General features: G+C 39.8%; 1 protein-coding gene across 1 annotated transcript in view; it reads right to left on the bottom strand.

Moving 5' to 3' along the window:
* Positions 1–20,892, bottom strand: part of ERICH3 (glutamate rich 3) — a 114,540-nt gene extending 93,648 nt beyond the window's left edge. The window contains exon 1 of the mRNA XM_065908058.1: positions 20,725–20,892. Coding sequence (XP_065764130.1) covers positions 20,725–20,747 — 23 coding nt within the window. The 5' untranslated portion in view covers positions 20,748–20,892. The remainder of the gene's footprint in view (positions 1–20,724) is intronic.
* Positions 20,893–27,650: the final 6,758 nt, after the last annotated feature.

Here is a 27,650-nt window from a genome sequence, read left to right as displayed (position 1 = left end):
TACATTAGAAGAAAAGTTCCCAGGGAGGCAAGGGAAAAAAACCTTTTGAGGAAACTTGAAGAAAGACCAGTACAGAAGAGCAATTGACATAAGGGTCAATTATTTTCCAACCCTTTATGAGAAAACTCTGCCAACTAAAATTAAACTGTGAGTTTCTGCTGCCTGCCCCTTTATAGATGGTGATTGGACTAATATCATATAAATTATTTTGTATTACATTCTTCATTCTTTTTTATTTTCATCCAATTCTGCCATATTTCAGCAATTATGCTAAATATTGATTTACAATTTCTCTCAGTTTATTCTAATTAGTCATCCAGATGTGATCCATCAGGTTATTTTATTTATGGCCTTAATATTAATAGTGTGGAGTGACTAGGAAAAACAAAGCTAGTCTCCCAAATATGCTGACTGCTGGCAGGATAGTTTTTGCAGTGTTCACAGATGAGGCAAGAGAAAAACAGTCATGGTGAGTCACAGGGCTGAGACACACTCAGTTCAGTCGCTCAGTCGTGTCTGACTCTTTGCGACCCCGTGAACTGCAGTACGTCAAGCCTCCCTGTCCATCAGCAACTCCAGAAGTTTACCCAAACCCATGTCCATTGTGTCGATGATGCCATCCAACCATCCCATCCTCTGTCGTCCCCTTCTCCTCCTGCCCTCAGTCTTTCCCAGCATCAGGATCTTTTCAAATGAGTCAGCTCTCCGCATCAGGAGGCCAAAGTATCGGAGTTTCAGCTTCAACATCAGTCCCTCCAATGAACACCCATGACTGATCTCCTTCAGCACTCAGCTTTCTTTATAGTCCAACTCTCACATCCATACATGACCACTGGAAAAACCATAGCATTGACTAGACAGACCTTTGTTGGCAAAGTAATGTCTCTGCTTTTTAATAGGCTGTCTAGGTTGGTCATAATTTCCCTTTCAAGGAGTAAGCGTCTTTTAATTTCATGACTGCAATCACCATCCGCAGTGATTTTGGAGTCCAGAAAAATAAAGTCAGCCACTGTTTCCACTGTTTTCCCATCTATTTGCCAGGAAGTGATGGGACCAGATGCCATGATCTTAGTTTTCTGAATGTTGAACTTTAAGCCACTAAAGTTGACTGATTGTCTACAAGAACTGATTTGAGCCACCAAGTTCTTCTCTAGAGACTTAAGAATTTTATCTTTTAATAACAAAACAATTGTGGCCACTTCAAAAATATTCATTAATAGAAGAATAATATCCAAACTAAGGGAGAGGACTACGCTGTGTGGAGGAAAGGTGACCAACAGGAAAGTTCTAGAAGCCAATAATTTTTATCCCTAGTATTTATTAATCATTTCCTTTTTTGTAGTGCACAGTAAATTCTCTATGTTAGCTGTTGCTTAGTCACTCTTTGTGATCCTATGGACTGTATCCTCCAGGTTCCTCTGTCCATGAGATGATCCAGGCAAGAATACTGGAGTAAGTTATCATGTCTCCCTCCAGGGGATCTTCCAGACACAGGGATCTAACCCACATCTCCTGTGTCTTTTGTATTGGCAGGTAAATTCTTTACCACTGAGCCATCTGGGAAGGCCAAACTCTATGTATAACGTGCACTGATTATTTTAACTCTCAAAACAACCCTGCAAAGTACTCTTATCCTCCCTTTTCACAGATGAATAAACTGAGATGTAGAGTAGTTATTATAGACAATTAGCTCACAACTAGTTAAAAGGCATATTCTGAAACCAAACAAGGGGCTGTTGTGCTTTAGTCACTAAACTGAACTGTGCTCCATGAGGTAGAACTGCCCCACGGAGCTCAGCCTGGAGAAGGAAAGGCATGTAGGGTGTCAGGTAAGTGAACAGTCAGCCTGTAAAATGTGCTAAGAAGCCAGGACTGTGACAGGTGACAAGCGAAAGTTCAGGGAGGATATGTTAGCTCAGTAAAAAGAAAACTGCTTAAATATCAAAGGAAGGGCCTGTAAGATGGTGTGCCCCACGCTCCCAGGACTAGATGGTTTTGTGACAGCAATGAAGAGTTTTAGCAGGGAAACAGTACGACCAGATTATCCTAACCCTCCTTTTAACACCAAATTCCTCCTGTTGTGTCTTGAGGAGGCAGAGTACAGTAGGTAGTTGAGAATCTGACCACTCTAGTCTGGTTTCCTGAGTTTGAACCTACTAGACTAGCAATCTGAGGCAAGGGTTACAGTACAGTACAGTTCAGTCGCTCAGTCGTGTCTGACTCGATGCAACCCCATGGACTGGAGCGCACCAAGCTTCCCTGTCCATCACCCACTCCAAGAGCTTGCTCAAACTCATGTCCATCAAGTTGGTGATGCCATCCAACCATCTCATCCTCTGTCATCCCCTTCTCCTGCCTTCAATCTTTCCCAGCATCAAGGTCTTTTATAATGAGTCAGTTCTTCGCATGAGGTAGCCAAAGTATTGGAGCTTCAGCTTCAGCATCAGTCCTTCCAATGAATATTCAGGACTGATTTCCTTTAGGATTGACTGGTTTGATCTCCTTGCAGTCCAAGGTACTCTCAAGAGTCTTTTCCACCACCACAGGCAAGGGTTAAATAATGGAAATAATAATAGTGCTATTTCAGAAACTCAGAGCCATCATATCGTTCAATCTTTACATAGCATTTGCCCAGTACATGGAAAATGCTTAATGAATGTTAGAAGTTACCAATGATTATACTCATCGCCTCTTATCATCACTTTAAATAATACTATATGGGTTAAATCTAATTACTTCTTAAAAACTTCCAACATGAGTACTTTCTTCCCATATTTAACTTTCCTCATTGGCAGGAACAGCTTCCTTGGTAGCTCAGATGGTAAAGAATCTGCCTGCAATGCAGGAGACCTTGGTTCGACCCCTGGGTCAGGAAGATCCCCTGGAGAAGGGAATGAGTATTACCCACTCCAGTATTCTTTTCTGGAGAATCCATGGACAGAGGAGCCTGGTGGGCTACAGATCATGGGGTTGCAAAGAGTCGGACATGATTGAGCGACTAAGAACACATGTACATTGGCAGGAAAATCTTCCTTAAGGAGGCTATGCTCAAAATCTACTTATCCCTATTTGTTCCTCAAAAAGTGATTAATCGTTATCCTCTCAGAAAGGGATTCCATAGATCTAAACAGTATATTTTTGAAGTGAGAAAGCCGGAGTCCTTAACTGTCCTTTTTCTGTATTAAAACTCCATGACAACATTAACTTTGTCCTACTCACTAGGACCTAGTACTCTGGTTACACGGTACAATGAAAACTGCTTTTTAAATATACAAATATTTTTGCTTTTTGTATATCTTCAAATTATTTCTAGTTGTAGATACCCATTTTGAATTCAGAATTCAGAAATAGTCTTTTAGAGAGGAAGGATCTGAAAACCCTTCATGTTATTCCATTTGTATAGAAACCAGAAACCCAAGTCAAAGAGGTAACTTTCAGGAGTGGGGAATATTTCCTAAAATCCAGTATGGAGGTAATTTCATTACCTCTATTTCATTAATATCCTATTTGCTTTAATCCACTGATCTAAGTTAGGATACAAAGTATTGCAAGTAGTATATTGCCACTCCTTGATGTCATAAATGATTACATTTGGGAAGCCTCATTTTTCCCTTAATCTGGAATTGTCTATGGTAACTTCTCATTCAAATTACCTATTCAAAAGAATATTGAGTTTTGATTCTATTGGCTTCTGGATGTCCATATTTTCCAAAGCTAGTTGTATGTTTGGATTTAATATTCGGCCCCTCTGCTGGGTCAGTGATAATCACGGTAGACAGCTCTAGGCATGGGATTGACCAATCAGTGAGCAATCAACTGACACCTGTGGGTACGTCCCACAAGCCATTGTGCACTTGGCCAAAAAAACACAAAACATGCTGTGTTCTCCAATGTGCTTTTGAGAATATCATATGAGGGAGAAAACTAAAGCTGTACTAAAGAATTTCTGCAAAACTTCTGTTATTTATGTCCCCCAAAGTTTAAGTCAGTTTCACAAGGGCTGGGTTTCTTTTTAAAATGTCATGCTATTTCTTATGATTTTCACAACCATGTCACCAGTGGGTTGTCCACTCACCCCCACCATCTGGAATCAGAAATACCCAGTTTAAGTCTTATATTGCTACTTTTGCTTTTTGAGTTTTGACAAGTTGTTTAATCACAATTATCCTCAGTTTCCTCATCTGTAAAAGGGGGGAAATAATAGTGCCTCACCCATAGAATTTAAAGATTAAACCTTGAAAGGTTACAAGGTTAAAGATTAAATAAGATAGTGCCAATAAAGCACTTAGTACAGCGGATGGCATCATTCGCTGCTGTAGTGTTTAACAATGTTTTATTCTTTTTTGTTGTTTTTTTGCAATGTTTTATTCTTAAAGGAACCACATATCCACCTGTGCTCAGGAAGGGGTAAACACACCACGCTTTGTGACCACAGAGGAGGTACATCAAGAGTTGAGAGTAGAGGGACAATTCAAAAAAACAGGAATGAAATGAAGTCTGAGCCAGTAGAAGGAAGTCTAATAAATGCAAGGTTATGTGAAGAGAGGGTGAAGGAATTTACATCAAGACTGTTCTAGGAGGAGGGAATATATGCAAAAGCTCAGGGATGAAAGAGCACCCTCTAGTCCTGCCAGGTTCTCCTCCTGCCCCAGATGGAACCTCCATTTCCACATCCATTGCATACACACACACACTCTTCCAGAGCCTCCATGGGAAGCATGGAGGATTTCACTGTGTCAAAGGCCAGAGGATAAAACTGAGAGAGGGCTGGTTAGTACACCTCTGAGGTTCATACAGTTTTATGCAACAAGGTGTTTATTAGGTAATAGGCCTGGGCTGTGGAAAGGTTACAAGGGATCTTTGAGGTCTTTGCCCTCAAACTACTTAAAATCCAACTGAGGAAACACAAACGTACCTCAGAAATATTGCAGGTTTGGATTCAAATCACTGCAATAACGTGACTATTGCAATAACGTAAGTATTATAATAAAGTGAGCTATATGATTTTTTTCCCTTCCTGGTGCATAAAGAAGTTATGTTTACAACCTGTATTCTATTAACTATGCAACAGCATTATATTAAAAACACCTTTATTAAAAATATTTTATTGCTAAAATATGCTAACCATAATCTGAGTCTTCAGAGAGTAATCTCTTTGCTATTGGAGGGTCTTGCCTTGATCTTGATGTTGACTGAAAGGTGGTGGCTGTGGCAATTTCTTAAAATAAGACAACAATGAAGTTTCCTGCATCAATTGACTTTTTGATGAAAAATTTCTCTGTAGCATGCATGTAATGCTGCTTGACAGTATTCTTTGCTCATCCATAAGATACAATTCCTCAGCCATTAACATTTTACCATGAGATTTCAGCAATTCAGTCACCTCTTCAGGCCACATTTCTAATCCCAGTTCTCTTGCTATTTTCACATCTGCAGTGACTTTCTTCACTGAAGTCTCAAACACTTCAAAGTCATCTACAAGGGTTGGACTCAACTTCTTTCAAGTTTCTGTAAATGTTGGTGTTTTGACTCTTCCCATGAATCACAAATATTCGTAATGACATCTAGAGTAGTGAATACTTCCAGAAGGTCTTCAGTTTACTTTGCCCAGACGCACCAGAAGAATCATTATCTATGGCAGTTATAGCCTTACAAAATATATTTCTTAAATAATATGACAAAATTAAAATTACTATTTGGTCTATGGGCTGCAGAAAGTATGTTATATGAGCAGGCATGATAACAGCATTAATCTTATCATACATCTCTATCAGAGCTTTTGGGTGACCAGGTACATTGACAATGAGTAGTCATATTTTGAAAGGAATCTTTTTTTTTCTAAGTAGTAGATATCAACAGTGAGCTTAAAATATTCAGTAAACCATGTTGTCAAAGATGTGCTATCATCCAGGCTTTGATGTCCCATTAATAGAGCAAAGATAAAGTTGATTTCACATAATTCTTAAGGACTCTAGGATTCTCTGAATGGTAAATAAGCATTAGCTTCAGCTTAAGGTCACTAGCTGCATTATCCCCTAACAAGAGAATCAGCCTGTCCTTTGAAGCTTTGAAATTAAGCATAGACTTCTCCTCTCTACCTATGAAAGCTTTAGATGGCATTTTCTCCCCATAGAAGCCTGTTTTTATCTACACTGAAAATCTGTCATTTGATGTAGCCACCTTTATTAGTTATCTTTGCTGGATTTTCTTGGTAACTTACTGCAGCTTCTACAATTGCACTTGCTGCTTCACTGTGCACCTTTATGTTACAAAGATGGCTTCTTAAACCTCATGAACCAATTTCTGCTATAATAGCTACAAACTTTTCTGCAGCTTCCTCACCTCTATGAGTCTTCATAAAAGTAAAGAAAGTTAGGGCCCTGCTCTGGATTAGACTTTGGCTTAGGGAAATGTAGCTGGCTTGATCTTCTATCCAGATCTCTAGACAGCAATAACACTGTTTCATTTTCTTATCATTCATGTGTTCACTGGAGTTGCACTTTTGATTTCCTTCGAGAACTTGTCCTTTGCATTCACAAACTGTTTGGCGTGAGAGGTCTAGCTCTTAGCCCATCTTGACTTTTGACTTGCCTTTCTCACTAAGCTTAGTAATTTCTAACTTTTGAAAAATATTTGACTCTTCCTTTCACTAGAACACTTAGAGGCTATTGTAAGGTTATTAACTGGTCTAATTTCAATACTGTCATATCTCAGGGAATAGGGAGGCACAAGGATAGGAAGAGAGATGAGGGACTTTCTGGTTGCTAGAACAGTCAGAACACACACAACAGTTATCAATTAGGTTTGCCGTCTTATATGGGTCAGTTCATGGAGCCCCAAAACAAGTACAGTAGTAATAGCAAAGATCACAGATCATGGTAACAAATATAAGAATGAAAAATTTGAGACATTGCAAGAATTACCAAAATGGGATGCAGAGGCACGTAGTGAGTAAATGCTTTTGGAAAAAAAAGAAAAAAAATGGTGCCAATAAACTGCTCCATGAGGTGTTACCACAAACCTTCAATTTTTAAAAATGCAATATCCTTGAATTGTGATAAAGTGAAACACAATAAAATGAGATATGCCTGCAATGGCAGGACAGTCTGATGTGGTATAATCACAATAGTATTATCATACTTGGCATAGATGACCTCATTTAATCTTCAAAACACCCTAGGCACCAGACTTTTAACCCTATTTCACAAATAAGTGAAATATGACCACATAGGATGAGTATCCCAGGAGAAGTGAAATCAGAACTGGGTCTTGAATGACAAGTCAATTGTTGAGGGAGAAAGTAAATATAAATGGGTGGTGACAGGGGCAGAAATGCTGTCCAGACTCATGCTAAGGAAGGAAAACATTATATACAAAATGTCCCAAAGAGATAGAACACAAATCCCCAGTACTCAAATTGAAAGTTGTTAAGTATTTACCATAGAATTAGCTCAATCAAAGAAAGTTGAGTTCTACAGTATTACTAAATCATCAGTTAAGTCAGTTACATATTATATGTCAAATAGGCTGCAATGGGTTGTCTTGGCTTAGAAATCTGGTCATTGTTTACATGTGACCTTGGAATATAACCTCATATAGATGCAAAGAGCTCACTTTAAAAAAAAAAAGAAGAAAGAAAACAAAAAAACAGCCGCTAATGAGGGCAACACCAATAAAGTTACCAACTGCGTTGGGTGGGAAAGGCTAATAGAATCAACCTCTTTAAAGATCATCTCATTCCTCTAAAATGTAATTCTTATGTGCAGTAGCGAGGTTTAAAATAGGACATCCAGTCAAAGGTTAAAGAGGTTGACAAAATCTTAAATGATCAATCATTTTTTAAAAAGTATTTATAAAATCTCACCAGTCCTTCTAGCATTTGTCAATGTCAATGTAATGATGCAGTTTTCTAAGTTTGTCCTTAGTTCTTGAATTAGATAAGAAAACTAAGTATTCTGGAGAAGTCAAATTCTCTGGGTCAGAGTTTCCATTTTATAAAAATTCTCAGTTGTCCAGATCATGGTTTCTTTAAAAGGGCAGTTTCATTTTCAAGGTTATGAATAGGTGGATCATTGCTAATTTTCATTTTAAAAATCCATGAACTTAAGAACAGGTTACCATTTAAAATAAATTAGTTTAATTGAACAAGAAAATGATTTACGGACTAGAAATACATTCCTTATCTTCCCTCTTAGTTAGTTTAATCTACTTCTACTTATTTTGAGTTGTATATTTACGTGTTTTTGGTTGATGTACTTCAAGAATGAAATTTTAAGATTTGATCATTAATCGTATAATAATCATTTCATAATATATACATATATAAAATCATCATCATTGTTCACCTTAAACTTACACGGTGTTATTTGTCAATTATATCTCAATAGAGCTAGAAAAATAAAATCAGAGGAGAAAACAAACAGAGAAAAATACATATGCAACATATGCTTTTCACAAAGATCAAAGTAAATACACAACAGCTGCCATTCATTGAGTCTGTAACATGTGCCAACATTCCTGCAAGGGAGGTATTTATATTTACCCCATTTTTTGAAAGAGGAAAGTGAGACACAAAGGAAATTGACTTTCTTGAGTTCACATAAGGCACAGTTGAGATTCAAACCTATATCTTTCTGACTCCAAATATGCTCCTCTTTCTACTGTGGCATGCTTATTTCCTATTTTTTAAATGAAACATTGAGTTTCCTCTTGGAATATCATTTCTTTTCATTTAGAGAAACACAAAAAAATAAGGACAATTTTCACACACTTCTAATCCTACAGATACTTCAAACCTTTGCTTGTTTTCCATTTGAAATGTTCCAGCCTCTGCCCACACTCCCCAGGACAATTTCTTAATGTTCTTCAGTCCCACCCCCCAGCTTCCTTCTTGAGCTGACCTGCTCTCTGTCACTTGGGATCCCTGGGACTTTGGGATCAGTTCTTGCTCCTTGCTCTTGTATTTGGCCCTGAAACCAGACTTCTTCCCTTCTGAGTCAATATCCTCACTAAGAACTGGAACCTCAAACCCCTCTCTACAGACTGTAGCCTGCGATTAGCCTCGCCCACTCCTTAAACCTACTTCCAATTCTGGAAGATACCAGGCAGGGTCAAAGCTCTCAGTGTCAAGTCTGATTGAGGGGAAAGGAGAGTTTTTATAAGAAAGAATTTAACAGTGATGGCCTTATGTAAATCCCTATGAATTGTGGTGAAAAAGTCATTTGCTGGCAGTTAGAGACAGAGTGTCTAATTTCAAGGAGAAGAAACACTCACACTCACTTTTAAAAAGATTTCGGAGATGAACTGAGATAAATCAGAAATTAATTTCTGACTTAGAATTGAAGGCAACGATCTTTCAGTTAAAGAAGGGAATCCTAGTGCACACACTTGGTATCATATCCAAGGTTCTAAAAACTGAGCAAAAGAGAGTCTTGAAAGAGACAAAAACAAATTTGAAGTATCAGCTTCTCAGGTAAGCCAGATTTTGCTTGGTTTTACAGCATCCTTGCCTACTCCTAAGGGTTTGTCAACTAAATAAACAAACAATGTTATCTTCTCTCACTGGCTACTCTTAGCCTGGCAATGATGATTGCCCTTATAATACTGATTTTAGAGAATACTTTTTACTTTTTAAAAATATGTCCAGATATCTTTTCTCCCCTCTTTCAAAACTCTTCCCCCAAATTTAATCTCTCCAGCATACCGTGTCCAATTAACCCAACTCTACATCTGGTTCAGGACTTCGGTATGGTAGTTCTACAGAAAGCTGGGCTTACTCACATATGTTGCATCTAAGCTCTCAGGCACTTAGTTAGCACATTAACACTTTCTATGTGCTAGGCTCTGTGCTAAACGCCTTAAAGTATTTCATTCAATCTTCACAAAACCTACAAAGCAGACATATGTTCCACAAGGATGAAAAAAACAAGTCAGAGACATGATAGAGAATTTACATAGGGTCACACAGCAGCTATGTGGCAAATCTCAACTCAGACTACCCATACCCCAAGCCAGACAGCTCATTACTGAGGCTCTGCACTGGACACTGTTGACTGACTCCCAGAAACCTTTCCCAAATCATTCTCTCTTGCCTATTGCCCACAGAAGTTAGGAAAGTCAAACCTATTCTTTCCCACTCTGGTAAGTAGGCATGTTCACTGATGCAGTTCTTGGGCAACAAGATATAAAGGGAAGTCTGATGAAAACTTCTGGAAATGTTTTCCTCCCAGATTAAAAGAAAGCCATCTTTGTCTTTACTTTCCTTCGTATTTTTTAAAATTTATTTATTTCTAATTGGAGGATAATTACTTTACAATATTGAGCTGTTTTCTGCCACACATCAACATGAGTCAGCCACAGGTTTACAAATGTCCCCTCCCTTTTGAAACCCCATCCCACCTCCAACCCCATTCCACCACTCTAGGTTATCACAGAGCACCACTTTGAGATCCTTGCATCATACAGAAAATTCCCACTGGCTATCTATTTTACATATGGTAATATATATGTTTCCATGCTACTCTCTCAATTCATCCCACCCTTTCCTTCCCCTACTGTGTCCATAAGTTTGTTTTCTATGTCTGTATCTCCATTGCTGCCCTGCAATTAGATTCATCAGTACTATCTTCCTAGATTCCATATATATACATTAATATATGATATTTGTTTTTTCTTTCTGACTTACTTCACTCTGTATAATAGGCTCTAGGTTCATCCAGCTCATTAGAACTGAAAAAGTAATTTTTTTTAATCCATGTTTTTCCTTTCAGTCTGGGATGGTTTTATAAAGCTATTGTACATGGATCTAGGATGGTCACCTTGGAACCATAAGGAAAAAACCAAAAAAATTTAAAATAAGACTTTGATATGATAAAATAGAATCACCTACCTCCCAACTACTTGTGAAATAAACAGTAAGTGTTGTTATAATTTTAAGTGAAAGTGTTAGTTGCTCAGTTGTGTCCAACTCTTTGTGACCCCACGGACCGTAGCCTGCCAGGCTCCTCTGTCCAATTCCTCTGTCTGGAATTCTCCAGGCAAGAATACTGGAGTGGATGGCCATTCACTTCTCCAGGGTATCTTCCTGACCCAGGAATCCAACCTGGTTCTCCTGCATTGCAGACAGATTCTTTACCATCTGAGCCACCAGGGAAACCCATTTGGCTTTCTGTTACTTGCCAATGAAAATATTCCTGTCTGATACCTACTAATCCCCTGCTGCCCAAGGATGGCAACATTCAAGGAAGGTCGTGACTTTTAACTCTTTCTTAAAAAATAAAACTTACTATTCTGGTCTTTTCTAGAACTCAAGTGACTTTCTGGAACTAAATATGTGCTGAATATGATAACATAGTAAGCACTCAGCAAATATTAATTGAATTGATGAGTAAATGTACTCTTGGAATTTACCATAAATGGTCACTAAAATAGGTGGCATGTGTCGGCAATTAGTGAGCTAAATCCTAGGGATATTGGGCAAACACAAGATAGAGAGAGGGGTGGTCTACACCCTCACAGAGTTTGCAGTTTATAACAGAAGTAGGAAGACAACTAGAACACGATGAGGGCAGTGCTCGTATGGTGCTTTAAAACAGTAGAGTCTTAGAAATAGCTTTTTTAAAAAAGAGAGCTTTACTAGTATCACTTAAAAATAGGACTATTCCACAGAAAAATGGAGAAGAAAGAAAATGACCAAAATGATTATTGATGGATGGGAGGGTTTCAAGCAATTTTCACTTCCCTCTTTGAATTTTTCGGCATAGAAAAATTTCAAAACATAGATAAGAGGGAAAATAAAAAATCTATTGTCTCACTAGTGCCAAGAGATTTGAGATCCTTTCTAAGTCTATTATTCTAATTTACAGCAGATTAGTTTTATTTGAATCTAAGCAACAGAAACAATATTATTGTAAATATCTTGGAGCAAGCTATGAAGAGAGACAACTTCTTAAAATGAGAGCCACATAATATTCAGATATATGAAATATTATTATCCATGGTATGTAGAGAATGCCAAATTAACTGCTACTATAAAACATTATGATTCAATTCAATTTAAAATCCTTAGCTTTTAATGTTGTTTCATAACTACTATGTGCAATTTATATTGTCTGTTTAGTTCTCTGCTATGTCTTCTCTTGTTTCAATATTTTGCCCTAGGAATTTTCATTAATTTATAAATGTTTATTACTATTATAAGAAAATAATAACCGTCATAGAAAAATGGATCACCAGCTTCAAATGTTCAATTTTCTATCCCAAGTAGTGACAGACACTGAGAGGTGGGGAGTAATTTGATTACTAATCAGACTTAACAAAAGAAAAGCTCAACACTTACAGTAGAGATCATTGACTTATTGCCTTAATTATTTCTCCTCACTTAGTCCTTTAATCATATTTTCTGTTTGTTTTCACTTTTATCTCCATTTTTTAATTTCTAGCTTCCAATCTCCACTCCCTATGACCCTCATATTGTTAAATCACTTATTTTCAGTGATCCTACATATGTCATAAAAACCATCTTCAGCTTTAGAAGGACCAAGTGAAAAAAAAAAGCTTCAGGAGTTGCAAACAGGTAGTATCATTGTGGCAGGGCTTCCGTAACAAAGTGCTGCAGACTGGATGGTTTAAACAGAAATGTACTGTCTCGCAGTTTTAGAGGCTGGAAGTCCAACATCAAGTTGTCAATAGGGTTGATTTCTTCTGCGGACCATGAGGGAAGGATAAGCCCCAGCCTTTCTCTTGGGCCTACAGATGGCCATCTTCTCCCTGTACCTTCTCATGGTCTTCTCTCTGTATGTACGTGTCTGTGTTCTAATCTCCTCTCCTTATAGGGACACCAGTCATATTCGATTGAGACCCACACCATTGGCCTCATTTCAGCTTAACTAACTCTTTAAAGACCCTACTTACAAATACAGTCATTGCTGAAGTATTGGGTGTTAGGACTTCAACATAAAAATTTGTAGGGAGGGGAGAGAAAAAATTTAGCCCCAAACACAGCTATAACCAGAAAGGTGATCGATTTAAGTATGTAACATGGACTTAGACAAAGGTAACAAAGAACATGCTTCCTGGGTTCAAAGAAATGCAAGCTACTACACTGAATTATCTGTGCTGACAAATGGAAAAGTATCACTGATGATCCTTCAGAACAGGAAACAGATACCTCCCGGATCCCACCACATCTGTGCAGGGAACTGGGATGGATGACAAGAGGATAATGAAAGTCTCCAAAGAGAGTCCCCAGAGCACGGGGCACAAGGAGAAACTGCACCCCATGGTAATCTCCCCATAGACAAAAGAGTTTACCATACAAAAGGGGCAGGAGAAAAGAAGAGGAATAGTGAAAGGGGTTCCACCAGACAATGAGAAATTATTTAAAAATCCAAATCCATACACCTACACTTGAAATGTTCTTCACTTTTTAAGTACATTTCTTGTGACTCACTATAAAAACAACAATTTGACAACAATTCTTGAAAAACCTTTAATCCTAATACTGACCAGAATCTCTCTAAAGCATGATTTTTCAAGCTGTGGCTACTGAACTTTCACATCTTTTTCTCTTTTCTCTGGAGAGACATTAATCCAGAAAGGCAAGCTCCCAGGTGGGTAAGTTTAATTCAAATATATTTTCTGATACAAGGCACAGCAATGGTCTTGTCAATGAAGGATGGGTTCCCTAACTGGGAGTCCTACAAAAAGAGTGATTTGGTGCCTCTGGCTAGTGAAAGAACCAAGTGGCTTCTGCTGGGCTGGAAACAAAGGTATAATGCAGTATTACATTTGGTTTGGGGCTTCCCTGACAGCCCAGATGGTGAAGAATTTGCCTGCAATGCAGGAGATCTGGGTTCAATCCCTGGGTCGGGAAGATCCCCTGGAGAAGAGAATGGCTACCCACTCTGGCATTCTTGCCTGGAGAATTCCATGGACAGAGTAGCCTGGTGGGCTATCATCCATAGGATCACAAAGAGTTGGACACAGCTGAGCAACTAACACACATACATACACACACACATACACACACACACACACACACACACACACACACACACACACACACACACATTTGGGTTGAATTTTTAGCCAGCACGAGATATAAATGAACTATGTAGCAAAAATTATCATTGAAATTTTAATTCATAAAGTATAATAATGGTTTTCTGTATACCACACTATTCAGTAATTCTTTATATGCTTGAACCGTAGGAGCTACGGCAAAACAAGGAACTAAGGGAAAAATCAAAATGCAAACAAAAATCAAAATGTCCAACACTCAAATAGTCTACTTTGGAGGACACTAACCGAGTCCTGTTCAATGCAATCGGTGAGACAGGCTGGGATCGGGGGGCCCTTGTTGCAGTGCTGCAGGGCTTGCACCTGAACACATCTCTCCTCCAGCCAGGAAATACAAAGAAACCATAGAGGATGAAAAATAACTACATGCATGCTGCAGCTGGGTCAAATTCTGGACCAAAGATACAAAGAGACCAAAAAACCCAACTGCTGCTTTGAAGAGCCCAGAGCCACGGTAGGGTACTGCATATGCCCCCTGCACACAACAGTACCCAAGGGGTGGGCAAACTGAGCCACCCCTCCACCCAACCCCTGGATAAACCTCTGTTCTCAACCCATATAAGGAACAAGCTCACCCCCAGCTCAGGGAGAGAGCAAGCAAGGGAAACTGTGAGAATACTGGAGTGGGTTTCCATGCCCTCCTCCGGGAGATCTCCCCCACCCAGGGATCAGACCTGCATCTTATATTTCCTGCATTGGCAGGCAGGCTCTCTACCACTAGCACCACCTCGGAAGTCCACATTTATATTTATCTTATTTTAATTGAAAGCATAAATGTATGTCCTTTTCTGTAGTGTCAAAGGTTTTGCTCTGAATGGCTCAACTGATGCTCCTCTTTCCTCATCCTCTTTAAAAATATAAATCATATTCATAATGTATCATTTGGGATTTCAAGTTTAGAGAAAAGTGACAAAAGACACTTGCAAACCAGTATGAATGAAGAAACCTAAATTTTTTTCTATTTTTCACAAATTTTACCCCCACCTAATTGGACAGTTTATTTTAAATTGAAGGACATTTATGGAATCATTCCAAAGAATACACGATTTTCAACTATTTGTGTGGGGAACTGAGTAAGCCATGGAGGGAAAGATCCAAAGACTCAATGTGCATACTACTTCTTTTGGTTTGTACCACAATCAGCAACTGAAGTTTAAGGGTTATTTCAGTACTAAATTCTAGAATCGGAAGTTTTCATTAAAAGTGATATCTCTGGGAACCAAAAGTCTTAAAAATACATAAACATCCCAGATTAGGATTATTTGAGGTTGATTTTAGAATTGCACAGAGTCAAGTGAACATTGAAAATGTTATATTCTCTTGTCTCCCCCAAAAACCTTCCATAGTCATTAATAATCAAAATAAATTGGGGGAAGTCTCTGCTTCTAACAGCTTAGAGATGCCTATCTTCAACAGGGACTGAGAGAGAGAAGTGTAGATTGCTACACAGCAGCCTGCATTTGACAGCCCCCTGTGTGCTAAACCAGAAGTTTGTAAACTGGGATATGTACTCCCATGGGATACCCAGAGACATTCCTAGGGGAACCCAGGCAAGGATTGTTTGAAGGGAATCAATCTCTAGACTCTTAGGTTTCCTCCGTATACTCTCCATACTGGGCTGCCTAAAAAATGCACCCCTAGCCATGCTGAGCCACCTCCCGCCTTTCCGTTTTGTAATCAACTTTCCACTTTCACAAAAGAAATGCATACGTCTCACCATATGGTGTCTTCTTAGAGTGTACTGAACTTAGAAAAACATTTGTGAGACAAAGGGACAATTTGAAGTATTATGTAGGTGTTGATATAATAAATGGCTTTGACTGGGCAACAAATACGATTGCAAGTAGTTTCTAAGGTTTGCTTCCAAAACAACTGAAGGAGGACTTAATTGAGCTGTAATTTGACAGATCATCGAAAAAAGGGGTAATAGATCACTATGTGATGTTTGTCATATATCTCTGAAAACTTCAAAGAACTGAGTGATGTTGTATAATAAACAGGGCTTCCCAGGAGGTGCTAGTGGTAAAGAACCTGCCTGCCAATGCAGGAGACAAAAGAGACACAGGGTTTGATCCCTGGGTCAGGAAGATTCCCTGGAGGAGGCCATGGCAACCAACTCCAGTATTCTTGCTGGAGAATCCCTATAGACAGAGGAGCCTGGTAGGCTATGGTCCACAGGCTTGCTAAGAGTCAGACACGACTGAAACAACTTAGCACGCACACACGCAGACATAAAACAAATAACAAATCCCTTTCCATTCCTATCTAGTTATGTGAACAGGTTTGTTAACCAAAGGGATAAGAGATGACATCTCTTCTATAAAAAATAAGAGAACAAACCCCGTAACAAAATGATCAGAGAGGAAGCCAAGACAAATGAGCATGTTCAATTCACCTCTTTCAACCAGAAACAATTTACTCCATGAAGTCATGTTAATATTTAATATGAGGGTAAATAGAAACTACCCACTTTGAAATCAAACATTTAATTACTTCAAGTCTGAAATTCTGTGCCACAGATAATTTTGGTGGTAGGAGTGGCGAGCAACAGAGGCTAGAATGCTATTACAAAGTACTACACTGCTTGCTAATAAGGCAAATATACTGTAATGAGTTTCATTAACAGTCAACACTATACATAGTTACAAATTACGTATGTGTGTGTGATAACTTTTAAGATCTACTCCCTTAGCCACTTTCAAATTTAAAATACAGTATTATTAACTATTGTCACCATGACGTACATCACATCCACATGACTTATTTACTCTATAACTGGAGGTTTGTACCTTTTGACCACCTTCACCCACTTTCCTACTGCTCCCCCACCCCCCGACTCCTGGCCACCACCAGTCTATTCTCTGTATTATGAGTTCATGTTATTGTTGTTGTTGTTTTAGATTCCACATATAAGTGAGATCATTTGGTATCTGTGGTGATCATTTTGCAAAATATCAAATCATTATGTTATACACCTGCAACTAATATAAGGTTGTATGTTAATTATATATCATTTTTTAAAAATAGAACAAACAATACCATGCTGGATTGATAAAAAGAAGGCAGAGACAAAATGCAATGGATATTCCATATGTAAATGACATGGTGGGTTTATAATCTTTGTCACTTTTGGATATACATATACACTATACACTATCTAAAAATTGATAATTTTACCTATAGCACTTTGTACTCTGCCTTTGATGAAATAGAACTGAGTGATTAGAGAGTAATAAGAATATGATTCTTCTTTCTAAATCACAGTTCAGCATCTTCTGTTACTATAGAAACATGTCTTCACATTAAAAAGCATAAATTAATAAGTCTAAACCAAAAAAGAAGAGTTTTAAAACCTTGGAACCATCTTTCCAAACATACATCTTCTGCATTTTTCTTTTCTCATAAACTATAATGCTTCCCATTCTTCCAGTTCCTCAAAGCAAATTTACAGATGAGTGTGACTATCTCTATTCAGAGCCAAGCTTATCTTTCACACAGGGAGCCAACTGCACATGGATTCAGTGATGATCCTTTGAAGAAGTCAGAAGAACCATATCATTTTATCCTCATGCATGACTGAGGGGTATAAAATCCCCATTCCACCTCCAGGACTAGAGCACAACCCACAAACACCCACACAAACAAATAGCAACTCAGGATGAAATTGAACAAACTAGAGGGACTATCAATTGAAATTTTCCACTCTAAAACAATTTCATTAGAGATGGCAGTGCCAGAAACAGTATGTTATAGTTGACTTCCCCCAAATTACAATGCAGCTCAGAAACAAAGTCTCTATTATAATCTTTGGCAGAAGTTTTTAAGACCATTTTTATTTACTCCAAACTCTATTGGAACAAAGTCAACACCAGGCCCTTTGCGATTTTTACGTCAAGTGTTTCCTGCTATAATTAAGGAAGCAGTGGAACTCAAAGCAAGCACCAAGAGAAAGCATCTTATTGACTGGTGGAATTTTAGGAATTTAAAATTTCTGTTTTGCTGTACAACTGCACTTTATTACCACTTTAAATCTTAAAATGTAATAAATACAAATTGCTTCAGTAATGATGGAAAACTTTCTCAGCTTTAATGAAACCTTTTATTTGCTACTGGAACTTTTATTATTTCCAAATGGTAGCATAGACAAGAAAAATAATGACTACTTATGTTGAGGGAAAACTTTAGCAATTTGAATAATTTTATTCTTGGGTGACTTTTAAGGCATTTGGAGTTGTTATGTTTATTGTTTTCATTTATTTTTGAAGTAAAAACAAAAAATATATACGTATAGACACTATCACAAAATTATTTTCTAATTCTAGATTAAAATACTGATAGCTATGTACCACTATCATCTGTCAGAGGTTGATCTGATCTGATTGAGAATTTTCATGTATTTAGGGCTCCCTCACATCTCAGCTGTTGACCATGAGAGGCAGATAGTGTAAAGGTTAGTCACACGGGCTCTGCAGCTGGACTCCTTGGCTTTTTATTAGAGCCCAGACCCCTCCTACCTGTGAAATCTCTGAAAACTTCCCAGTCCTCAGTTTTCTTATGTGTGAAAAGAAGAATGACTAGAATCTGCCTCCTGAAGTGAGTGGGAAGATTAATGAGGTACTTCCTGTAAAACAGTAGACTAGAGTCTGGCACATGGCAAGCACATAATAAATATTTAGCCCTTATATGGTTTTCTTTTGTGAATCCATCCACCTCTGGACTGGATGCACTGTCAGATGATATCATTCATCCCGCAAACATCTGTTGAGCACTACTTTATGCAGGAGTAAGCAGAGGGGGCACAACGATGAAGGAGACACAGTGTCTACAATTTCAGTGCACGATTATTATTGCATCTTGCTATCTTTCTTGCAGAGTACCATGAAGCACACTCTTTCACTAGATCACACATTTTCCTATTTTTCCCATGTGCTTGGAACTAATCGAGCTTCAGAAAAATTTCACTTCAGTTTCTGAAATCTTAATCATGCACAATTTAGTCAGCAGCTACAGGTTTTTCCACATTTGAAAATAGATGATTAAATGGTCTAATCAGATTCTGACTTAGCCAAAAACTTGAAAAACAGAGGAAGACAACCATGACTGACACATTCATTTTCCTGAATGTGGACACTGCAAAAAAGCAGCTGCAGAAAAATAGTGCTATTTACACCCCACTGGCCCACAGCAACTAAAACTGCACGGGAGTTCAGCATCAAACCTTCAGGTACCTAAGTGTTAGTCACTCAGTCGTGTCTGACTCTTTTCGACCCCATGGACTGCAGCATGCCAGGTTCCTCTGTCCATTGGATTCTTCAGTCAAGGATACTAAAATGGGTTGCCATGCCCTCCTCCAGGGATCTTTCAGACCCAGGGATCGAGCCCCCGTCTCCCACATTGCAGGCAGATTCTTTACCATCTGAGCGACCAGAGGATCCCCTCAAGTATCTAAACTAGATTCAATTTAAGATAAAATAGGAAGGTTATTTAGACATAGTTTCATCACTTTCCAAAAACTTCTGAAACTGACTTCCAACAGGTCACCTTATAGGCCTTTCATTTTTTCAATTTCATTTATGTCTTGCGTTCAGAGAATTCATTAAAAAGCAAAATCTTTAAGTTTGACTATAAATCCCGAACCCAGCGACTAATGTGGTATTTCAGACATCACAAACTCCAAATGATCTTAAATATGTTGTCCTCTGCTAATTTGCTGCTCTTGAAAATGTGCAATAAATTCAATTAAAAAGGAAAGCATCTTCAAATTAGTTGCAAGATCAACTAGGATATTATCTGCTTACTAGATGTATCATAATAAAAAAAAAAAAAAACCCATCTAATCTGCATTACATTGTTTAATTCAGAAGGAAACTGGATACTCTCTCTTCCAATAAAAGGACCAAGATCCGTTGGGGGTTGGTTTTATTTTTTTTCTTTTCAACAGCCAGTAATGACTGTGTTAACTTTCTAAAACAGACTGAATAATTGCCAAAATATGTCTTCCGAGGAGTCACCCTGCCCAACACAACAGGAGATCACGTGTAAACACATAGGCACCCAACTTCTTCCTTCTTGCCTTCCTGCATCACACCACCTCCCCTCGTCACAATATTTTTTTTAAAACCCCTATGATCCTTTTGAGATGGGGCAGATAAAAATCCTGAAATATGGGGTCCCCTCCCAGGAAACCTCCCTCAATGCGTGTTAAACCAACGCACAACTCGTTTGTATGCAAGATGCCACAGTGAGAATTTATCTCTAAGCCTTGATTCTCCAAACGAATGCGCATGTTTTCACCTTTGCTTTTGTATTTAAACACGTATGTTCCACCACGCAGGATCCTCTTGGCCTCAGCTAACGTCCCCGCTTAATGCATGCATTTTTCACATCCATTTTTTAATCCTTCCTGAGTGAACATTTTAAAGGCGGCAAACGTCATGGAAAGAAGTGAGGGAGGGGAGGGGAGAGATACGAAGCCTGGGATGTCTGCCATCCTCGCTGCGACCCAGAATCCGTCTTCTTTTCCTCCTCTCCACAGCCCCCACTCCCCGCTCGCCCCATCCCTCAGCAGCAGGAGGAAGGGGCGGAGGGGCCGCTGGCTGCAGCCGCCACCTGCCGCGGCGTGGAAAAGCTTCGGTTGTCACTTACCCAGCGGGGTGAGAATGGCTCATTTTTGCAGGATCCCTTCGGACCCACGGCGGGCACGGAGGGTGGGTTCGGGGGATCCGTGCACGCCGGGGCCGCGACGGTCGCCCTTGCCGGGTGCTTCCGCACTGCGGTCGCCAGTGCGCGGGGCACTGGGGCTGAGCCACCGCCCCCGGGCGCCCGGGCGGCACGCAGCCTCCCAGGCCCTCACCCGCCCGCGGTATCCACGGCCTCAGGTTGCTAAGGCGGGAAGGAAGGCAAGCCGGGAGGATTTAGAGAAGCCCAGGAGCTGCTGGAGCAGAGCCCAGGGAAGTTGGAAGTGAAGCCCAGCTTCCAGCGCTTTTACTGGGCCCAGATGTGAGAGGACGCCCAGGCCCCTGCGCTGCAGCTCTGGGGCTCTGGTTCCCTAGGCACCTGCGATCTGAACACACACACCCACTATGCGGGCAGGTTCCCTAGGCACCTGCGATGTGAAAACACACACACACGCCCTGCTTAGGCGGGTGTGCTTTCTGCTAGGCCCTGGGAAGGGAGGTTTCGTTAATTAAGAGCAGGGAGCAGCTACTGTGTTGATACCTTGGTTTCCAGTTGTAAAACAGACCCTAGATTGCAAGTTCCAGGCAAAGAAAGCAGCTCTGGCTTTTGGTTTTGTTTCTGCAATTGCCAGAGATTGCTGTTCCTGGATTTCCTCCTTGGAAAAACCCCCAACCTTGCTCCTAACTGAGGTCACCACTTCTGGCAGACAGGGCTGAGGGTTCTGACATTCAGAAGGTGGGAAAGATGCTGGGAAGCATGCTGGCACCTGGAACTTGTATTTGAATCTGGTAGGGAAAATGCAAGGCTTAGACAAAGAAGCCTGGGTTGCTTCAAGTGGGCCTTGGTGTGGAGGAAGTTGAAAGCCCGGGTTTCAGATGAGCTATTCCTAGTTCTGTTTTTGCTTTGTCAGATTCTATGCTGGGTAATTTGAGCTCCGGCCTCAGGTTTGCTTTGTATAAGCCAGGGTTGGACACGTTCAAGGTGACTGAGTTCTGCATGGATCTCAGTTCTAGCTCAGCCACACTTACCAATGTAAAGAGCATCACCTGGCATTCTGCTTTCCCACACGTCCTAAAGGCCCATCAAGAACGTCAGAGTCCAGTCTCCTTCACATGACATTCAAGTCCCTTTATCATATATTCCCAGCATCCTTTGTCAACCTCATTATCTCCAACTTTCTCCAACCTCAACTTTCTCCACCTCTGCTACCCTAAACTCTAGCAAGATCAAATTTTCACTTTCCCTCTCTTGGGAACATGCTTCTACTCTGACAACTTGACAAACTTCTATTCATCCTTCAACTCTTACCTCAGATCTTATCTTTGACATCTCCAGGTGACTTGATGACTCCTGCCTCTGGGGTCCCTCTCTGCCTGGACTTACCTGTTTCACACTTACTTACTGAACTATGGCTGCCTTTCCTACTTGAACCAGAGCTTCTCTATTTCATGGTGTATATCTATTTTATTTTTCAATAGTCTCAGAGGCAAACGGCAGTTTAACAATTGTTTGGAGTATAAATGAAGGAAAAAAGAAAAATCTCTTCAAAGTGGTAGCATTTTTACTGACTACTTACTAAATGCTCTCCTTGGTCTTTTATTGAGCACTTACTAGCTGTTCATTATCTCACTTAATCCTCACCTCTGTTCTCTAAAGTTGGCTTTTTTCTTCCATTTCATAAGACATAGAGAAGTTATTTATTTTGCCTGAAGTGTATAATAGCTTCTAACTGGAAAAACCAGGATTCAAATACAACTCTGATTCCAAAACCTGTATTTTTAACAATTACAGATTCCTCTCCCCATAACTCCTGTGCATTGCTGCAGAAGTCAAATTTTCTATACTATCAGAGTTTTCTGACCTGAAAGACCAACGGTCATCTCTGTAGAGACAAAATAGCATTCTAGCTCAATAGCTTAGGTCCTGAGACAGAGGACTCCAAGCTGATTTGGGGAGCAGATGGTTGGAGCAGCTAGAGAGAGGTCAAGGTTGTCAAAGAAGAAATATGTGATCTGTAAAAGTGGCATTTTATGTTTAAACGAGGAAACCTTATAGATAGATACCTCATCACTGCACAGCCATAAATGGCACTTGAACCCACCCTTCCCCCATAAGTTTACTCCTATTGATTGTGGTTTCCCTTGGATGATGTCCTTAAAGTTCACTGTAAGTAGATTTCACCTGGATAAAATGGGAGGGAGAGAGAAGGGACTATAGAGAATCTTCATCATTTTCCCAAGTGCTACCAACCCCTACGGATGGTGTGAATAAAATAATATTATGTAAGTACTAGTTGTTACATATTAATTCATTTGTGCAAATAGAAAGTGGTATTCTCTCACTGGTGGAATGAGAAAGAAAATTAAGATCCACTATTTAGATACTCAGGGTTCTGTAGGAAAGACTATCTGGCACTCAGCAGACAGTGAGTTACCCTGAGCAGCAGGTAATAATTCATAAATGGGGTTTGAGTTCACCACCCTTGCAAGCTGCACAATTTCACATCCCTGATGAAAACTGCAAGGAAGCTACTAATTTTCACTTCAGAAAATGCTCACTGTGAGAATGCATTGGGAATTTAGCCAGAAGGAATATTTATGTTAATTTCTAGTATGGAGATGGGAAAAAGGAAAAAAGGAAAAAAAAAAAAAAAACAAACAGTAAATTAAACTATTTCAGAGACCAAATAGTCACTAGAGTCATTTTCATTTTCTCACAGGGAAACAAGTTCCCAGATGTCCCTGGTAGTATCATAAATACAAAGAGATTTCTGTTTTGTACAAAGACCTGTGGAATTGTGCTTTGGGGACAAGAGGCTGATAGAAGCAGGAGAGAAGAAACACAAGGATTACTCCTAGAATGCTGACTGGATCTCTGCTTTGGTTCAATGCTAGCTGAACCTGGGAATCACAGATCTAAACCATCAGTGACCATCTCCTAGGTCAGGGGTGGGAAATCCATGGCTCAAGGGTCAAATCCATTTTGCTGCCTGGTTTTGTACATTCCACAAGTGTAGAATGGTTGCTACATTTGTAAATTGTTTGAAAAAGTCAAAAGAAAACTAATGTCACAGGATACATGAACATTACATGAAATTCACATTTCAGTATCCATAAGTAAAGTTTTGTTGGAACAGAGACACACATTTGTTTATAAATCACCTATGGCTGCTTTGGTGTTACAAAGGCAGAACTGAGTAGTGTCACAGTGACCTTATGACTCACAAAGTCTAGAATATTTACTATCTAGTCCTTTACAGAAAAAGTTTGTCCACCCCTGGCTTAGATCGTCACTGCAGACAGAGAGGTAAGTTACCCTCCTGGACTTTGAGAACAGATACATCTTTTATCTTTTATCCTCAGTACCTACCACACTGCTTCTCACAAAGTATACTCAACAAGCAAATGAAGGAAAGAATAAACAGATGAAGAATAAGTTTTCCCAAGGGTTTATTTTCTCCCACAGGTAAAGATCAACTCATCAAGATTTCTCCTCAGATGTAACAGACGTGCATGATGATATGATGTGACCTTCTTTTAGCAGCACTGTATATAACTCCACTTCATTTTCTTGGGCTCCAGAATCACTTCAGACGGTGACTACAGCCATGAAATTAAAAAACCCTTGTTTCTTGGAAGAAAAGCTATGACCAACCTAGACAGCATATTAAAAAGCAGAGACATTACTTTGCTGACAAAGTAACGGTTTTTCCAGTAGTCATGTATGGATGTGAGAGTTGGACCATAAAGAAACCTGAGCACCAAAGAATTGATGCTTTTGAATTGTGGTGTTGGAGAAGACTTTTGAGAGTCCCTTGCTTTTAGTGCAGAAATCTGAATCCTGGGAGCAAATGTTATGCTTGAAATGCATGAATGTGATTAGCTTCATACTTAATAATGCATATTTTATTTTAAAAAATCAATATTTTTATTATGAAATATATACACAGAACCATGCACAAAACTGTGCATGGTTTTGTGCACAGTCACATCCCAAAGGGTGTCAATCCTAAAGGAAGTCAGTCCTGAATATTCACTGGAAGGACTGATGCTGAAGCTGAAGCTCCAATACTTTGGCCACCTGATGTGAAGAACTGACTCATTGGAAAACATCCTGATGCTGAGAAAGATAGAAGGTCAGAGGAGAAGGGAATAACAGAGGATGAGATGGTTGGATGGCATCACTGACTCGATGGACATGAGTTTGAGCAAGCTCTAGGAGTTGGTGGTGTACAGGGACACCTGGCGTGCTGCAGTCCACAGGGTCGCAGAGAGTTGGACACAACTGAATGACTGAACTGAACTGATGAAACTCCAGTGGGACTTCCCAGGTGGCTCAGTGGTAAAGAACCCACCTGCCAATGCAAGAGATGCAGGAGACGTGAGTTCGGTCCCTGGGTTGGGAAGGTCCTCTGGGGGAAGAAAAGACAACAACCTGTTTCAGTATTCTTGCCTGGGAAATGCCATGGACAGGAGCCTGGCAGGCCATTCCATGGACATGGAGTCACAACTGAGGGTCACATGACTGAGCATAAAACTCCAGTAGAAAGTAGTGTAAACATTTCATCAGGACACAACTGTAGATGGTTACGTTTATAAGAGAGCTTTCTAATCCTGTATCCTCCAACGTTAGCTTGGGTCCTTCAGAACTGCAACATTGAGAAGTTGGAAAATAAAGAACAAATGTACAAGGATTTAATTTCAAACCTGAATTGTTTTCCAGCTTTCCCTAATAATCTTCCCTAATTAGCTTAATTCCAGTGAGTCATTTAGTGAAGCATGGTGTTGGGTATTATATAGGAAGGCGTTAGTAAGCATATACAATGGATAGAGTGACAAACTCAAGGGGACAGTCCTAATTTAGAGTTCTGAGCAACTGGAATAGGCAAGGTGTCGCCAAACCCTTCTACCTCTATTTCTGAGCTAGACAGAATCTACAGACAGATTGGAATGGACATTCAATAGACTTATTTAGTGAACACGGGAAATCAATGGCATTTACTGTGCCTGAGGCCTCAAAGACAAACAGAGTAACTGCCCTGAAGCTGAAGTATATCGGCTACATAGACATGTACACAAAGAATGACAAAGTAAGTGCAAAGTGCAGTGATAGAAGTACAGATAAGGTGCAAAATAGGGGTGCCTTTTGACTAACGTCCTCATCCTACCTCATCACCCATCATTTCCAGTCAGGTACTCACTCACTGTGATGATGAACACCAGTTCTCACTAATCACATTCTTATTTCAACTAGCCTTAATACCCTGTTTATTCCTCACCATCTCCCAGGGATTCTATGCCAGGAGATGGAAAAGACTGGCTATGTTGGAAGAGAAACATAGGAGCTGTTGGGAAGGCATAACCATAAGAAATCTGAGAGTAACGGATATTTGTGTTTTAATTACCATTATAATTCTGATAAATGCATTCCCTACCCCATCCCAAAATTTGTCTAGGTAAGTCAGGGAAGGACTCACAGAGGAGGCAGTGTTTAAGATGAGCCTGAAAAGATGTGTAGGAATTGGCCAGGAAGATGGGGCTTTGGGGGAAAAAGGGTGGCCCCAAGGTCCTGGCCCCAAACCAGGATCTCCCCATTTAAGCCTCTCAAGCAGACAGTGGAATCAGCCAGTCTGTAGACCCTGTCCTGGTTTCTGCAGCCCAAACATTAATGGAGATTGTGATTTGGAAGAGAAAAAAGGAAGAGGAGGAGAATAAAAGGTAGGAGACGATGGTTTTATCAAGAAAATGGGAATTGAACAGAGCTCAGTTGTGTTAAGCCTCTGGTTCGGGGCCGCCTCCTTTACTAAAGCTTTGTCTGCACTGCTCATGCTGAATAGGCATATACTGTGTTTTGCATGCATGTCTCCTCCAACCTCAAGCTAAGTTTCTGCTCTCTACATCAGGCCAATCAAATTGCCATAAATTTAGAAAGCCCTTAATAAGTATTTGTTAAGTAACTGGTGTAAGGGGTGTAATCTATGTTGTCCTAGACACTCCATTTGGAGGAGAGGATGTGAAGCAGGTGATAAGAATCATAATAATTCTTTCCCGGGCTATGGCTCTAACCACGTAGGAGTGAATTTGTTAGATGTTAACAAACTCACCATGACTGTGATTATCCACCATTAGCCAAAATCTACTTTCTAAGTCATAGGCACTGAATCTGGGGAGAGGAAATGAGCAGAGACCTCACAACGTCTGGATGCAATGAAAGAACTTCTGCCATTGGACTTTCTTCCAATAGGTTTGCTTATTTGGTCCAGTGTTTCCTAAGCAGCTGCAGATGGCTGACACTACTGTTTGCCATGAAAAATAGCATGTGTGGAGTCCACAGAACCCCACTCCGGCTCCTCTTGACCTAACAGCAGAGAATATCCATTGACTTTACTGTATACCAGACACTATGTTAAGTGCTTCACTCCTTGAGTGAGTTCACACCTCACAACGGTAAGGTGGGTGTTATTTTTCTTTCTATTTTGTAGACAAAGAAACTAAGATTCAGGTAAGTTAAATACCACGTACTGAATGGCACAACTGAGAATCAGATTCCATTTCCTGTGATCCTAGAACCCACAATTTTAAACACTTTGCTCTCTTCCCTCCCACCTTAAAGAGGTAAGGAATACAGCCACACATGGGGAAGGTTATTGCTCTAAGTTCACTGACCGCAAGGAAAGCTGTCCTTGATTATACCAACTGTTCCCCCAGCTTTCCCCATGCACCATGGCTCAATAATATGGCTGGTGAAAGGAAACCGACAAGCAGGAATTTCATTTATTACCGCACATCTGTTTTCTGACAGAGTAAATAGAATGGTCCACATCCTCTAGCCCTTAAAAGAAACGATCTCTAAAATGTTTTACAGCTTCATTTGATTTAAATGGCACTGGACTT

Source organism: Muntiacus reevesi, chromosome 1 (genome assembly GCF_963930625.1).
Source record: "Muntiacus reevesi chromosome 1, mMunRee1.1, whole genome shotgun sequence".
Lineage (NCBI taxonomy): Eukaryota > Metazoa > Chordata > Mammalia > Artiodactyla > Cervidae > Muntiacus > Muntiacus reevesi.
This window is presented reverse-complemented; position numbering and strand designations above follow the sequence as displayed.